The following is a 14,053-nucleotide window of genomic DNA, read 5'->3' as shown; positions in this document are numbered from 1 at the left end:
CATCTACACAAGTCCCACCAGCCTGCATTTGGCCCTTATCCTTCTAAACCTCTCCTATCCATGTACCTATCTAAATGTTTCCTAAAGGTTATGCTAGTACCTGCCTCAATTACCTCCTCTGGCAGCTGTTCCATCTCACCACCACCCTTTGTGTAAAAAAGAAAAAAGTTACCCTTCAGGGTCTATTAAATCTTTCCCCCCTAACTTCAAACCTATGTTCTCTGGTTCATGGGCAAGAGACTCTGTTGATCTATTCATCTCATGATTTTGTACACCTCCTTAATATCACCATTCATCCTCCTGCACTCCAAGGAATAGAGTTCTAGCCTGCTCAACCTCTCCCTATAGCTCGGTCCTTCGGGTCCTGGCAACATCTTCGTGAATCTTCTCTGCACCCTTTACAGATTGACGACAGCTTTCCTATAACATAACGTTATCCTTTCATAACTCGCTGAGTTATTCCAGACTTTTGTGTCTGTCTTCGGTTTTAACCAGCATCTGCAGTTCATCCTTCAACATTTAGTCACTAAATTAGTTATATTGAGAAATATTAATACATGACGTACAGGCTGTGGAACCAAGATAATAGTACAGGATTTCCCCCCAGCAGAACTTGGGAGGAGCAGGGAGATTTCAACCATGTTGTTAACAATGCTAAATGTCTAATCGTCACCTTGGTCTCCCAGATGGCAGAAACGAATGGGGTGATGGAGGAAGAGTTCACAGTTGCTCGTCTATACGTCAGCAAAATGAAGTCTGAAGTCAAGACCTTGGTGAAGCGGGCCAAGCAGCTGGAGAGCACGCAGCTGGACTGCAATAAAAAACTGAATGAGAATGAGCGGGAGTTGGCAGCATGTCAACTCTTGGTGTCGCAGGTGAGGAAAACTTGCTTCGAGTTCTACACAAGGTTCAGGGTGAAGGATACGAGTATTTGATAAGCTGCAAAATAACTGTATTAAGGACTCACGGGGATGTTGCCAGGGCCTGAGTGCTTGAGGTGTAAAGGTAGGCCGGGACTTCTTTCATTGCACTGTCGAAGGTTACAGAGGTTTATACGATCATGAAGGCCGTAGATAAGTTGGATGGTCACAGAATCTTTCTCAAGGTGAGGAAGTCTGAAGCTAGAGGTCATTGATTTAAGGTGGGAAAGGAAAGATTTAAAAGGGACTTGAGGGGCAACGTTTTCACACTATGAATGGATGGGTATATGGAACGAGCCTCCAGAGGAGGTAGTAGAGATGAGTAAAATTACAGTGATCAAAATACATATCGATGGATAAGAAGGATTTGGAGGGCGACAGGACAAACACAGGTAAATGGCACCAGATCAGATAGACATCTTGCTCAGTATAGGCCACTCTGTGCTACATAAATCCATGACTCCAAAGTGGTCAAGTTATTATTCTCAAATGTGCAGATGCCTGGCCCATTGATCGGGAAAGAATAGCGTGTTCTGCTGTGGCCATTGGTAATTTTAAGATTCAATAATCGCATAAATCTGGAACATAAGGTCATAGGAATATGAGTAGAACTAGGCCATTTGGTCCATCAAGTCTAATCCGCCATGCAATCATGGCTGATCTATCTCTCCCTCCTAACCCCATTTTCCTGCCTTCTCCCCATAACCTCTCACACCTGTACCAATCAAGAATCTATCTCTGCATTAAAAATATCCACTGACGGCCTCCACAGCCTTCTGTGGCAAAGAATTCCACAGATTCAGCACTCTCTGACTAAAGAAATTTCTTCTCATCTCCTTCCTAAATGAACATCTATTAATTCTGAGGCTATGACCTCTGGTCCCAGACTATCCCACTAGTGGAAATATCCTCTCCACATCCACTCTATCCAAGCCTTTCCCTATTCTATATGTTTCAATGTCTCCCCTCATTCTTTTAAACTCTAGCGAGTACAGGCTCAGTGCCGACAAATACTCATCATAGGTTAACTTGCTAATGCCAGGGTAATATAACAAATACATATCTGTGATGTTAATGTACAAACCAACTTGATTGTTGTAGAAGCCCATCGTGGTCACTCGTATCAGTGAGGGAAGGAATCTGTGGCTTTTCCAATATTCACCTTGATATGACGACAGATTCCAGCTCTCTCGGGAGTGAACAATATTTTGCCAGCAACATCACCATGTTTCAAACAAAAACCTCAAGATATTCTTTTTGAAAATCCAAATACATTACGTTATTTACCCCTCTGTTTACAACTTTGTGAAAACTTTACACAAATTTGGCACAACCTATTTCTTCTAAATCAATATACACCAAGTCTGCCTATTCCTATTTTTCTTTCTCTGGTCAATAGACAATAGACAATAGACAATAGGTGCAGGAGTAGGCCATTCAGCCCTTCGAGCCAGCACCGCCATTCAATGTGATCATGGCTGATCACTCTCAATCAGTACCCCGTTCCTGCCTTCTCCCCATACCCCCTCACTCCGCTATCCTTAAGAGCTCTATCCAGCTCTCTCTTGAAAGCATCCAACGAACTGGCCTCCACTGCCTTCTGAGGCAGAGAATTCCACACCTTCACCACTCTCTGACTGAAAAAGTTCTTCCTCATCTCCGTTCTAAATGGCCTACTCTGTTAGCATATATTCTAGGAGGCCTCCTTGTTGGAATGAATTCAGTTGAACTGGGCCTCAGTTCAAAATGTGCTTTTAAATGCTCTTTTCCATGAGATTATTTTTTGAGATCCAATTTTTTTCTTTAGCAAACTCATTAGCTGCAATTGAGCGCTCAGTGTGCTTGCCGTGCTCATGGCAGCACAGTGGCGCAGCGATAGAGTTGCTGCCTTACAGCGCCAGAGGCCCGGGTTCGATCGTGACTACGCGTGCTTGTCTGGCCAATTGGCTTGGTGTAATTGTAAATTGCCCCTAGTGTGTGTAGGATAGTGTAAGTGCGTGGTGATAGCTGGTTGGCACGGATTCGGTGGGCCGAAGGGCCTGCTTCCATGCTGTATCTCTAAACTCAACTAAAATGGACTAAAAAAAGCTTGCCCATGCACCAAGGAGACTTGTTGGGACTTGCCCGAGAAAGGGCTGGAGATGATGGCTAAGTTTCTCTCCCGTAATTATTTGGGTTCTACCACAGGTCACCTCCAGAGTAACTTCCATGAGGAAGTAGTGTGAGATGTTTGGCCGTTATTGACTATGTGCATATATTAGACAATAGACAATAGACAATAGGTGCAGGAGTAGGCCATTCAGCCCTTCGAGCCAGCACCGCCATTCAATGCGATCATGGCTGATCACTCTCAATCAGTACCCTTCGTGCACTTCGGAGTATTGTTAACCAATAATCGGGTATTTCTGCTGACCTCTTTGCTGGATGCTACACATTGCGTGGTTATGTTTTGTGATTTCCCTGAGTATTTTTAATAGGCCCTCGGGTTTTGATCCAACTTTCATGCACTGGTACTTGCTTATGTCACAGTTAATGTGAATAAGTTAACTGTTTCCCTTTTCATTATTCATATGAGCTTTATTGATACTTTAAAAGTATTTTAAAGCAGTTAAATTGCAAAATCTTATTACCTATGTTTTTAATAAATGAACCTTTAGAAATTGGGCTTCTTTAATGTTAGTGTTGTGGCGGTCCCTGGTGGTGAGCCACATGTGGTGCGAACCCTCGGCTCGGGTGGTGGGGTCACGGAACTTGGAATGGGGAGGAGTAGCATTTGATAGTGGAGTTCCAGGAGGAGTTGAACTGGTTGGGGGTTTTGGGAGCTGTATGGTGCTTAAGGAATAAAGAAAACTTCGCTTGACACGTGTCCCGCTTCATTGGCTTTGCTTGACACTCGTGTCCAGCTTCAGTGTGTTTATTTTATTTGTCTCCACCAGTAGCACAGTTTATTGGAGTGGATGTCAGACAGCACAAGATAAATGGGAATACATGCATTGAAAATTTTAAACTAAAATTGTAGTTACTTTTAAAACTAAATGTTGCCGACTCAACTTGGACATTCATGATTTTTTCCCAAATCTACTTGTTTTGCCGAGTATATTTTGTTTTTGGTATTGGCTTATTATTGCCATGTGCACTGTGATATAGTGAACGATCTTACTTTGCATATTACCCAGGCAAATCATGCCCATGCATGAGTGCATCATGTTATGCAAAAGAGAAAGAAACAGAGTACAGAATATAATGTTACAGCTAGAGAACGTGCTGGCTTTATTTTTAAAATGCAGGGGCCGCAATGAGGTGGATTGGGAGATTGGGAATTCATCCATAGCAAGCGAGAAGTCCTTTTAAGAGTCTGATAACTGCCCTTTCATATGCTCTTTGAAGAATCCCGAATGCTAACTGCTTTGACTGGGAATTAGTCTTTCGCCCCTTTTCTTTATATCTCCCTCCTACCTGATAGTCTGTCTTTTATGTTCTTCTCACACTCAGTCCCTATTTCTTTCCCTAGTTCCCTCTGATGTATTAACTAGTGAAAGAACTTCTGAAACATTCTTAGATATTCTTAAACCTCTGTGCATGTGACCAATGGGAGGGCAAGCAGGCATTGTATTTAGAATTTAGGTTTTGGTTGATCGTTAATAAAATAATAACTCTACCCAGTTCAAACAAAGTCACCAAGTGTGGAAGTTGCAGTATAGTGTTTTGATGGGGATAATTTGTTTTGTTAGCAGTTAAATACTTTGATTCTATTCCTTGCAAAATGTTTTTTTAAAGAATTCATGGCAGAGTAAGTTATCTCTCCCCCTCCTCCCCCCTTCCTTTTCTGGCATTCACAGATGCTGTTAAGTTCCCCACTCCTATCCATTCACAGGTACCTGCACGTTTAGACAATAGACAATAGACAATAGGTGCAGGAGTAGGCCATTCGGCCCTTCGAGCCAGCACCGCCATTCAATGTGATCATGGCTGATCATTCTCAATCAGTACCCCGTTCCTGCCTTCTCCCCATACCCCCTGACTCCGCTATCCTTAAGATCTCTATCTAGCTCTCTCTTGAATGTATTCAGAGAATTGGCCTCCACTGCCCTCTGAGGCAGAGAATTCCACAGATTCACAACTCTCTGACTAAAAAAGTTTTTCCTCATCTCTGTTCTAAATGGCCTACCCCTTATTCTTAAACTGTGGCCCCTGGTTCTGGACTCCCCCAACATTGGGAACATGTTTCCTGCCTCTAACATGTCCAACCCCTTAATAATCTTATACGTTTCGATAAGATCCCCTCTCATCCTTCTAAATTCCAGTGTATACAAACCTAGTCGCTCCAGTCTGGTTCTTTTGACAACGCAGCTCAAATCCTGGGCATTTGGGGACTTGGGAGATCTGGGAAATGAAAGGTCCGGAGATCAGGAAGGAATGTAGACTAGGTAGAGGATTTTGCTAAACGTCGGAGCAGCTGCTGCAGGCTGTACGAGCTCCTGCCATTTCTATGTCGTGCACTTATAACGACTTTAGTGCTTGGGGGAAGGGAGGCAGCAATCTGTCTCGCCGCTAAGATTTGCCATTTGGTGAGGCGGCATTCAATTAATTGTTTGTTTGAAAAGCTATCGTACTAGAAGGAGTGAATTATTACTGTGTATAGGTGGCTTCCCATAATAAAAGGTAAAGTCAGGACAGTGCAATGACAAAGAGGCAATTGTGCCGAGATTAATCTGCAAACTATCGAGTTTCTGGTAAATGAATACATTAAAAATAATGACAGATCTGCCATTATGCTGGAAGGATAAGAAATTGCAAATGCTATTGTACATCGGCATGCCTTCCATTTGTCTAAAAAACTACCAGGCGAGTGGGCATTTTTGGACATGTAATGGAGATAGGATGGTCTCTATTACATAGAATGGATGGCACTCTGATATCGAGGACTGTCCAAGATTCAAGCTCGGGTTTAGCGACCGGGCTTTTACTCAGGGGTTCAAAGCAGCTGGTGGATTATGTCGATGTACGCCTTTTACATTCACCTTTTGTGATATTAATCTTTTGAAAGCATGAAGCCAAGATAAAATCGTTGACAGATTACATGCAGAATGTGGAACAGAAGCGAAGACAGCTGGAGGAGTCTCACGATGCACTGGATGAAGAGTTAGCTAAACTCCGTGCCCAAGGTATGCATTTGCCTGCAGCTGGTGTTATTCAGATACTTTAATCCACTTGATCGTTGATTTCAGGATGGTACAGGTTTTATTCTGTCTCTGCGTATTATACATCTCAAAGCACGTGTCAATCAAGACTGAAATGCACCCATTGTTTTAGGAAGGCATCTTTCAAGAAGGTACTGGAGGTTTAAAATTCCTTGTTGGAGGTGGGGGTGAATACTTAGTTTTGCAGAAGAAGGGGAAGGTGATTTAAATTTTTTTTTAAAATCTACAGAGGAAACATTTAGAAATAGACCATAGCAATACTAACTGATCAGTTTCGAACTGATCTTGATTTTGAAAATTGGCTCTTATGTAATGAAAAAGGCTTTTGGCACATTGGCTTTCATTAGTCAGAGTATGAGGATAGAAGATGGGAGGTCATGTTGCAGTTATATTAGATGTTCGTGAGACTGCATTTAGAGTATTGCGCACAGTTCTGGGCACCATGTTATTGGAAAGATGTTGTCAAGTTGGAAAGGGTACAGAGAGGTTTTACAAGGATGTTGCCAGGACTCGAGGGTCTGAGCTATGGGGCAGGCTGGGACTCTATTCCTTGGAGCGCATGAGGATTAGGGGCGATCTTGGAGATGTATAAAATCATGAGAGGAATAGATCTGGTAGATGCAAAGAGTCTCTTGCCCAGAATAGGGGAATCGAGAATCCTATCCTTTTAGCATTGTCTTTTTTCTGGTTTCCATCATTTGCAGTTTTTTTAAATTTTCATTCTCTCTTCTATAAATTTGATATTCATGTATACTCTGGTTATCATATTACCCTTATCAAGTCAGCTCATTGGTCCGGACCTATTATACTGAGCAATCATTGACATTGTAGTGTAAGAAAATAACTGCAGATGCTGGTACAAATCGAAGGTATTTATTCACAAAATGCTGGAGTAACTCAGCAGGTCAGGCAGCATCTCAGCAGAGAAGGAATGGGTGACGTTTCGGGTCGAGACCCTTCCCCAGACTGATGTCAGGGGGCGGGACAAAGGAAGGATATAGGGGGAGACAGGAAGACAGTGGGAGATCTGGGAAGGGGAAGAGAGGGACAGGAACTATCTAAAGTTGGAGAAGTCAATGTTCATACCACTGGGCTGCAAGCTGCCACAATTGACATTGTGTCAGCTTTTCAAATGGTTTGCCAGATTTAATTATCTTAGAAAAATAAATCACCCAATTATATATTTTTTACATTGTATTTGAGATCATAAACCTGACAATGAATTAATATAATGTATCCTTTGCTGTGGCCCTCGTTTTAAAAATATCTAGCACATGATGCTTATAAGCTGTTGATGCACGTACATGGTTAATTGACTTTTGAAATTGCTTAATAGAAAAGATGCATGAAGTGAGCTTTCAGGACAAAGAAAAGGAGCATCAGACCTTGCTTCAAGATGCCAGTGAAATGAAGGTAAAAACATTGATTTTATGCATTGTTGTAGATACCTTCTCACTCCCTGTTCTGAAACTGGAAGCACAAAGGAAAATCTGATATCTGTCCATGTTTCTACACACCTTTTCAATGCATGGAGTTTTTGATCTTGAATGTGAATGGTAAAAGCAGTCTGTTGAAATGATTCATTCTCATCTGCTTCTTTTTTTGTTAGTCCAGCAATAAACATTTTTATTTTCTTACTTCATTTTCTGCAAAACATATGACATCTGCTTCGTTCCAGCTCTTGCTATCAGTGCCAAAGAAACAGATTATATACTGGGGCCATTTTAGAGAGAGAGTGAGTTTCGTTTTAACTCCCATGAATAAAGATGGCTGTCTTGTTTTTGTAATGGTTATCTCAGTTATATTTATCACGATTTGTAAGATTATTTCTGTTAATGGAGAGACTGGAACAAAGGTGCTTAGCCTAAAAATTATAATCTGGATCTTAAGGAGTGAATTTCAGAAAAGCTTCTACACTTCTGCTACAAAATACATATTTGTCATTGATTGGTTGAAAGATACAGCATGGAAACAGGCCTTTTGGCCCATGGAGACCATGCCGACCATCAATCACCCATTCACACTAGTTATTTTTTATCCCACTATGACATCCGCTTCCGATACACCACCGGCAGTTTGCAGAAGCCAATTAACCTACAAACCTGCATATGTTTGTGATGCGGGAGGAAACTCAAGTCAGAGGGAGAACGTGCAAACTCCACACAGACAGCATCTGAGGTCAGGATCGAACCCGGGTCTCTGGCGCTGTGAGGCAGCAGCTCCACAAGCTGCACCACAGTGCCGCCCTAATGTTTGTTGACAAGGATGGTTAACAAGGATTTTCCTTGTTCACATCAAAGAAGAGTCTTTTGAGCAAAATGAATCTTTTCTTGACAATTTTACATAGTTAACAAAAGAGGGTTGAGTAGTAACTCCAATAAACCAAGCTTCCAAACTGGCAACATTGCCATCAGATACCCGATGGAAACTCCCTGCACTGCAGGTACTTTTGGGTTCAGGAAGTGAGAAATTAAAAACCTTCCAAAAATAATTTCCCCCAAATCCCAGCAGATTCTGAAAATATCGTGCGCATGCATGTCTGGTACCAAGGGCCCAGACGTAAATGGGCAGCAGAAATTCAGTGACGTCTAAATTATTTGGTGTCTTCATCTAGAAAACCCTGGAAGAGCAAATGGAGAACCACAGAGAGGCACATCAGAAACAACTGGCTCGCCTGAGGGATGAAATTGATGAAAAGCAAAAAATCATCGACGAACTGAAAGAGTGAGTACATGACTGGACGTGAGAATGGTTGGAAGAGGCTCACCAGAATGCTGCTTGGATTAGAGAGTATTAACTGCAAGGAGAGATTGGGCAATCTTGGATTGTTTCCTCTGGAACATTGGTGGTTGGGGGGGGAGATCTGATATACAGGGTAAGTGCTAGACAATGGACTAGAGAGATTAACTTTAAGGTGAGTGGGCCACCGTACAAAGGCGAGGTACGGGCAAGGTTTTTACACAGGGTGGCGAGTACCTGGAATGTGTTGCTGGAGGAAGGATATAGAAACATAGAAACAGAAAATAGTTGCAGGAGTAGGTTATTTGGCCCTTCAAGCCAGCACTGCCATTCGATATAATCACGGCTGATCATCCAAAATCAGTACCCCATTCCTGCTTTTTCCCCATATCCCTTGATTCCATTAGCCCAAAGAGCTATATCTAACTCTCTCTCTAGAGAGATATAATAGTGGCATTAAGAGGCCTTTAGATATTTGCAGGGAACGGAGGGATCTGGATCACGTGCAGCAGAGGGGATTAGTTTATCTTGGCATCATGTTCAGCATAGACATTGTGGGCTGAGGGGCTTGTTCCTGTGCTGTAATGTTCTATATTCTAATGCAACTTGCCAGTCAAAGAGTGTGCTGTATTAGGTTGCATATGCAACAAACAACACTGTCAAATCTTTACTGACCCTTGTATGATTTGGGTAAGCACAACCCCAGCTTCTCCACAAATGTCCCTGTGCACCTTTGCTGAATTTACCTAACCAAGTAAGAAGACTACTGAATGAGAAGCCCCATTGAAGCTCACCCATGTCTGGCTCTCTTGTAATCTTCTATGGACTGTCTTGATTGGACTAAGGACTTGGTTTTTAATATTAATTTAACAGTTATTAATTTTCTGATTTAATTTTTTTTAATCATATTTGTGTGTGTGTGTGTGTGGTGCTTACAAGCTGTTAAGTTACTGCAAGTAAAAATGTCACTATACTGTTGTTGGTACATAGAACATAGATCAGCACAAAACAGGAACAGCCCCATCAGCCCACAATGTCTGTGCAGGACATGATGCCAAGATAAACCAATCTCATCTGCCTGCACATGATCCATTTCCCTCCATTCCCTGCATATCCATGTGCCGAATAAAAAAAGTCTGCATATCCATATGCCTGTGGGGGGGAGGGGTTGACAAATTGGGAATATGAAGATGGACTTAAAGGGGAAGCGAATACAGGACAAATTGCAAAGAACTCTCGAATAAATGGGAAGGAAGGTTCGAGATGGGATAAGAGAGTAAGGTCAGGGCCAATGGTGACCGGTGTGAGAGGGGAGGTGAATACCGAATTTAAAGTGTTGTATTTAAATGCGCAAAGTATAAAAAATAAAGTGGATGAGCTTGAGGCTCAGTTAGACATTGGCAAGTATGACATGGTGGGAATTACAGAAACATGGCTACAAGAGGACCAGGGCTGGGAACTGAATATTCAGGGGTATACAACCTATCGAAAAGACAGACAGGTGGGCAGAGGGGGTGGGGTCGCTCTGTTGGTAAGGAATGATATTCACTCCCTTTCAAGGGGTGACATAGAATCAGGAGATGTAGAATCAGTATGGATAGAAATGACAAATTGTAAGGGTAAAAAGACCCTAATGGGAGTTATCTACAGGCCCCCAAACAGTAGCCTCGACATAGGGTGCAAGTTGAATCAAGAGTTAAAATTGGCATGTCAAAAATGTAATGCTACGGCGGTTATGGGAGATTTCAACATGCAGGTAGACTGGGAAAATCAGGTTGGTACTGGACCCCAGGAAAGGAAGTTTGTGGAGTGCCTCCGAGATGGATTCTTAGAACAGCTTGTACTGGAGCCTACCAGGGAGAAGGAGTAATGAACCTGATTTGATAAGGGAAGTCAAGGTAAAAGAGCCATTAGGAGACAGTGATCATAATATGATAAGTTTTAATCTACAAATTGAGAGGGAGAAGGGAAAATCGGAAGTGTCAGTATTACAGTATAACAAAGGGGATTACAGAGGCATGGGGCAGGAGCTGGCCAGATTTGACTGGAAGGAGACCCTAGCAGGGAAGATGGTGGAACAGCAATGGCAGGTATTCCTGGGAACCATGCAGAAGTTGCAGGATCAATTCATCACAAAGAGGAGGAAAGATTCTAAGGGGAGTAAGAGGCACCCGTGGCTGACAAGGGAAGTCAAGGACAGCATAAAAATAAAAGAGAATAAGTATAACATAGCAAAGAAGAGTGGGATGCCAGAGGATTGGGACTCTTTTAAAGAGAAACAGAAGGTAACTAAAAAGGCAATACGGGGAGAAAAGATAAGGTACGAAGGTAAGCTGGCCAATAATATAAAGGAGGATAGTAAAAGCTTCTTTAGGCATGTGAAGAGGAAAAAAATAGTTAAGGCAAATGTGGGTCCCTTAAAGACAGAAGCAGAGGAAATTTATTACGGGGAACAAGGAAATGGCAGACGAGTTGAACCGGTACTTTGGATCTGTCTTCACTAAGGAAGATACAAACAATCTCCCAGATGTTCTAGTGGCCAGAGTTCCTAGGGTGACGGAGGAACTGAAGGAAATTCACATTAGGCAAGAAATGGTGTTGGGTAGACTGATGGGACTGAAGGCTAATAAATCCCAGGGCCTGATGGTCTGCATCACAGGTACTTAAGGAGGTGGCTCTAGAAATCATGGACACATTGGTGATCATTTTCCAATGTTCTATAGATTCAGGATCAGTTCCTGTGGATTGGAGGGTAGCTAATGTTAAGAAAGGAGGGAGAGAGAAAACAGGAAATTATAGAGCAGTTAGTCTGACATCAGTGGTGGGGAAGATGCTGGAGTAAATTATAAAAGACGCAATTGCGGAGCATTTGGATAGCAGTAACAGGACCGTTCATAGTCAGCATGGATTTACGAAGGGGAAATCATGCTTGACTAATCTTCTGGAATTTTTTGAGGATGTAACTACGAAAATGGACGGGGAGAGCCGGTGGATGTAGTGTACCTTGACTTTCAGAAAGCCTTCGACAAGGTCCCACATAGGAGATTAGTGTGCAAAATTAGAGCACATGGTATTGGGGTTAGGGTACTGACATGGATAGAAAATTAGTTGGCAGACAGAAACAAAGAGTGGGGATAAATGGGTCCCTTTCAGAATGGCAGGCAGTGACTAGTGGGGTACCGCAAGGCTCGGTGCTGGGACCACAGCTATTTACAATGTACATTAATGATTTGGATGAAGGGATTAAAAGTAACATTAGCAAATTTCCAGATGACACAAAGCTGGGGGCAGTGTGAACTGTGAGGAAGATGCTATGAGGTTGCAGGGTGACTTGGACAGGCTGTGTGAGTGGGTGGATGCATAGCAGATGCAGTTTAATGTGGGTAAGTGTGAGGTTATCCACTTTGGTGGTAAGAATAGGAAGGCAGATTATTATCTGAACAGTGTCAAATTGGGAAAAGGGGTCGTACAACGAGATCTGGGTGTCCTAGTGTATCAGTCACTGAAAAGAAGCATGCAGGTACAGCAGGCAGTGAAGAAAGCCAATGGAATGTTGGCCTTCATAACAAGAGGAGTTGAGTATAGGAGCAAAGAGGTCCTTCTACAGTTGTACAGGGCCCTAGTGAGACCGCACCTGGAGTACTGTGTGCAGTTTTGGTCTCCAAATTTGAGGAAGGATATTCTTGCTATTAAGGGCGTGCAGCATAGGTTTACTAGGTTAATTCCCGGAATGGCGGGACTGTCGTATGTTGAAAGACTGGAGTGACTAGGCCTATATACACTGGAATTTAGAAGGATGAGAGGGGATTATATTGAAACATAAGATTATTAATGGGTTGGACATGTTAGAGGCAGGAAACATGTTCCCAATGTTGGAGGAGTCCAGAACCAGGGGCCACAGTTTAAGAATAAGGGGTAGGTCATTTAGAACAGAGATGAGGAAAAACCTTTTCAGTCAGAGAGTTTTAAATCTGTGGAATTCTCTGCCTCAGAAGGCAGTGGAGGCCAGTTTTCTGAATGCTTTAAAGAGAGAGCTAGCTAGAGCTCTTAAGGATAGCGGAGTCAGGGGGTATGGGGAGAAGGATGGAACGGGGTACTGATTGAGAATAATCAGCCATGATCACATTGAATGGTGGTGCTGGCTCGAAGGGCCGAATGGCCTACTCCTGCACCTATTGGCTATTGCTTAAATGGCACCAGTGATCTGTTCCATTATTACACCTGGTAAGTGTGTTCCAGGCATCCAACACCCTCTATATAAAGAAAGAAATTGCCCCGCAAATCTCCTTTAAACTTTGCCCCTCTCACCTTAAAGCTATGCCCTCTTATCTTGGACATTTTCGCTCTGGGGAAAAGGTTCTGACTGCCTAACCAATCTATGCTTTTCATATTTTTATACAGTTATGAGATATGACAAACACTCTTGGCTCTCCTATTCCCATAACAACATATGCTACGCATTGAACAGCATCAAAACTTTTGCAACCAAAAATTTGCTTAGTGGATTTTTTACAAATCCTTATCACTGAATAAAGATCTTCATGGAGCATACAGCACCGAAAACAGGCCCTACAGCCCAACTTGTCCATACTGACCAAGATGCCAAATCTACGCAGGTTCCAATTGCCCACATTTGACTCAAAACCTCGAAATCTTTCCTATCCGCATACTTGTCCAAATGTCTTATAAATGGTGTCTGCTTCAACTACCTTTTCTGGCAGCTCAGCACTCACTGTGTGAAACAAATTGCCGCTCGGCTTCCTATTAAATCTTTCCTCTCTTACCTCAAACCTATGTCCTCTGGTTATTAATTCCCCTATTCTGGGTAAAAGACTGTGCATTTGTCTTATCTATCCCCTCATGATTTTGTGCTGCTTTATATGATTACCTCTCTGTTTCCTATGCTCTCCCTGGATCCCATTTGGTTTATTTATATTATTTGAATTTTGTATTTATTATTCCCTTATATTATTTGGGAACACAGAGTTTTACTGCAGAGAAAGTGGCCCTAACTAATCTTATCTTTCTGGTCCAGCAAAACTCACTGTTAAATATTTATTAAAAAATCAGCCAGTTTCTATCGCTGCTGTTCTCAGTTTTTCCTCACTCTCGTGCATCTTTTCTGAGTGTTGAAATTGATGTACGAATACGTAGAAGGCCTCAATTCTCTTCAGGGCATGAACACAGAATTTA

At 42.4% G+C, this 14,053-nt stretch overlaps 1 protein-coding gene across 1 annotated transcript in view; it reads left to right on the top strand.

Moving 5' to 3' along the window:
• Positions 1 to 14,053, top strand: part of kif5c (kinesin family member 5C) — a 130,869-nt gene that overhangs the window by 97,095 nt on the left and 19,721 nt on the right. The window contains exons 16-19 of the mRNA XM_078403358.1: positions 687 to 875; positions 5,968 to 6,085; positions 7,458 to 7,534; positions 8,736 to 8,845. Coding sequence (XP_078259484.1) covers positions 687 to 875; positions 5,968 to 6,085; positions 7,458 to 7,534; positions 8,736 to 8,845 — 494 coding nt within the window. The remainder of the gene's footprint in view (positions 1 to 686; positions 876 to 5,967; positions 6,086 to 7,457; positions 7,535 to 8,735; positions 8,846 to 14,053) is intronic.

The sequence above is a fragment of the Rhinoraja longicauda genome, chromosome 8, assembly GCF_053455715.1.
Source record: "Rhinoraja longicauda isolate Sanriku21f chromosome 8, sRhiLon1.1, whole genome shotgun sequence".
NCBI classification, from domain to species: domain Eukaryota; kingdom Metazoa; phylum Chordata; class Chondrichthyes; order Rajiformes; family Arhynchobatidae; genus Rhinoraja; species Rhinoraja longicauda.
The sequence above is the reverse complement of the archived record's forward strand: the minus strand, read 5'-3'. Positions and strand labels throughout refer to the sequence as shown.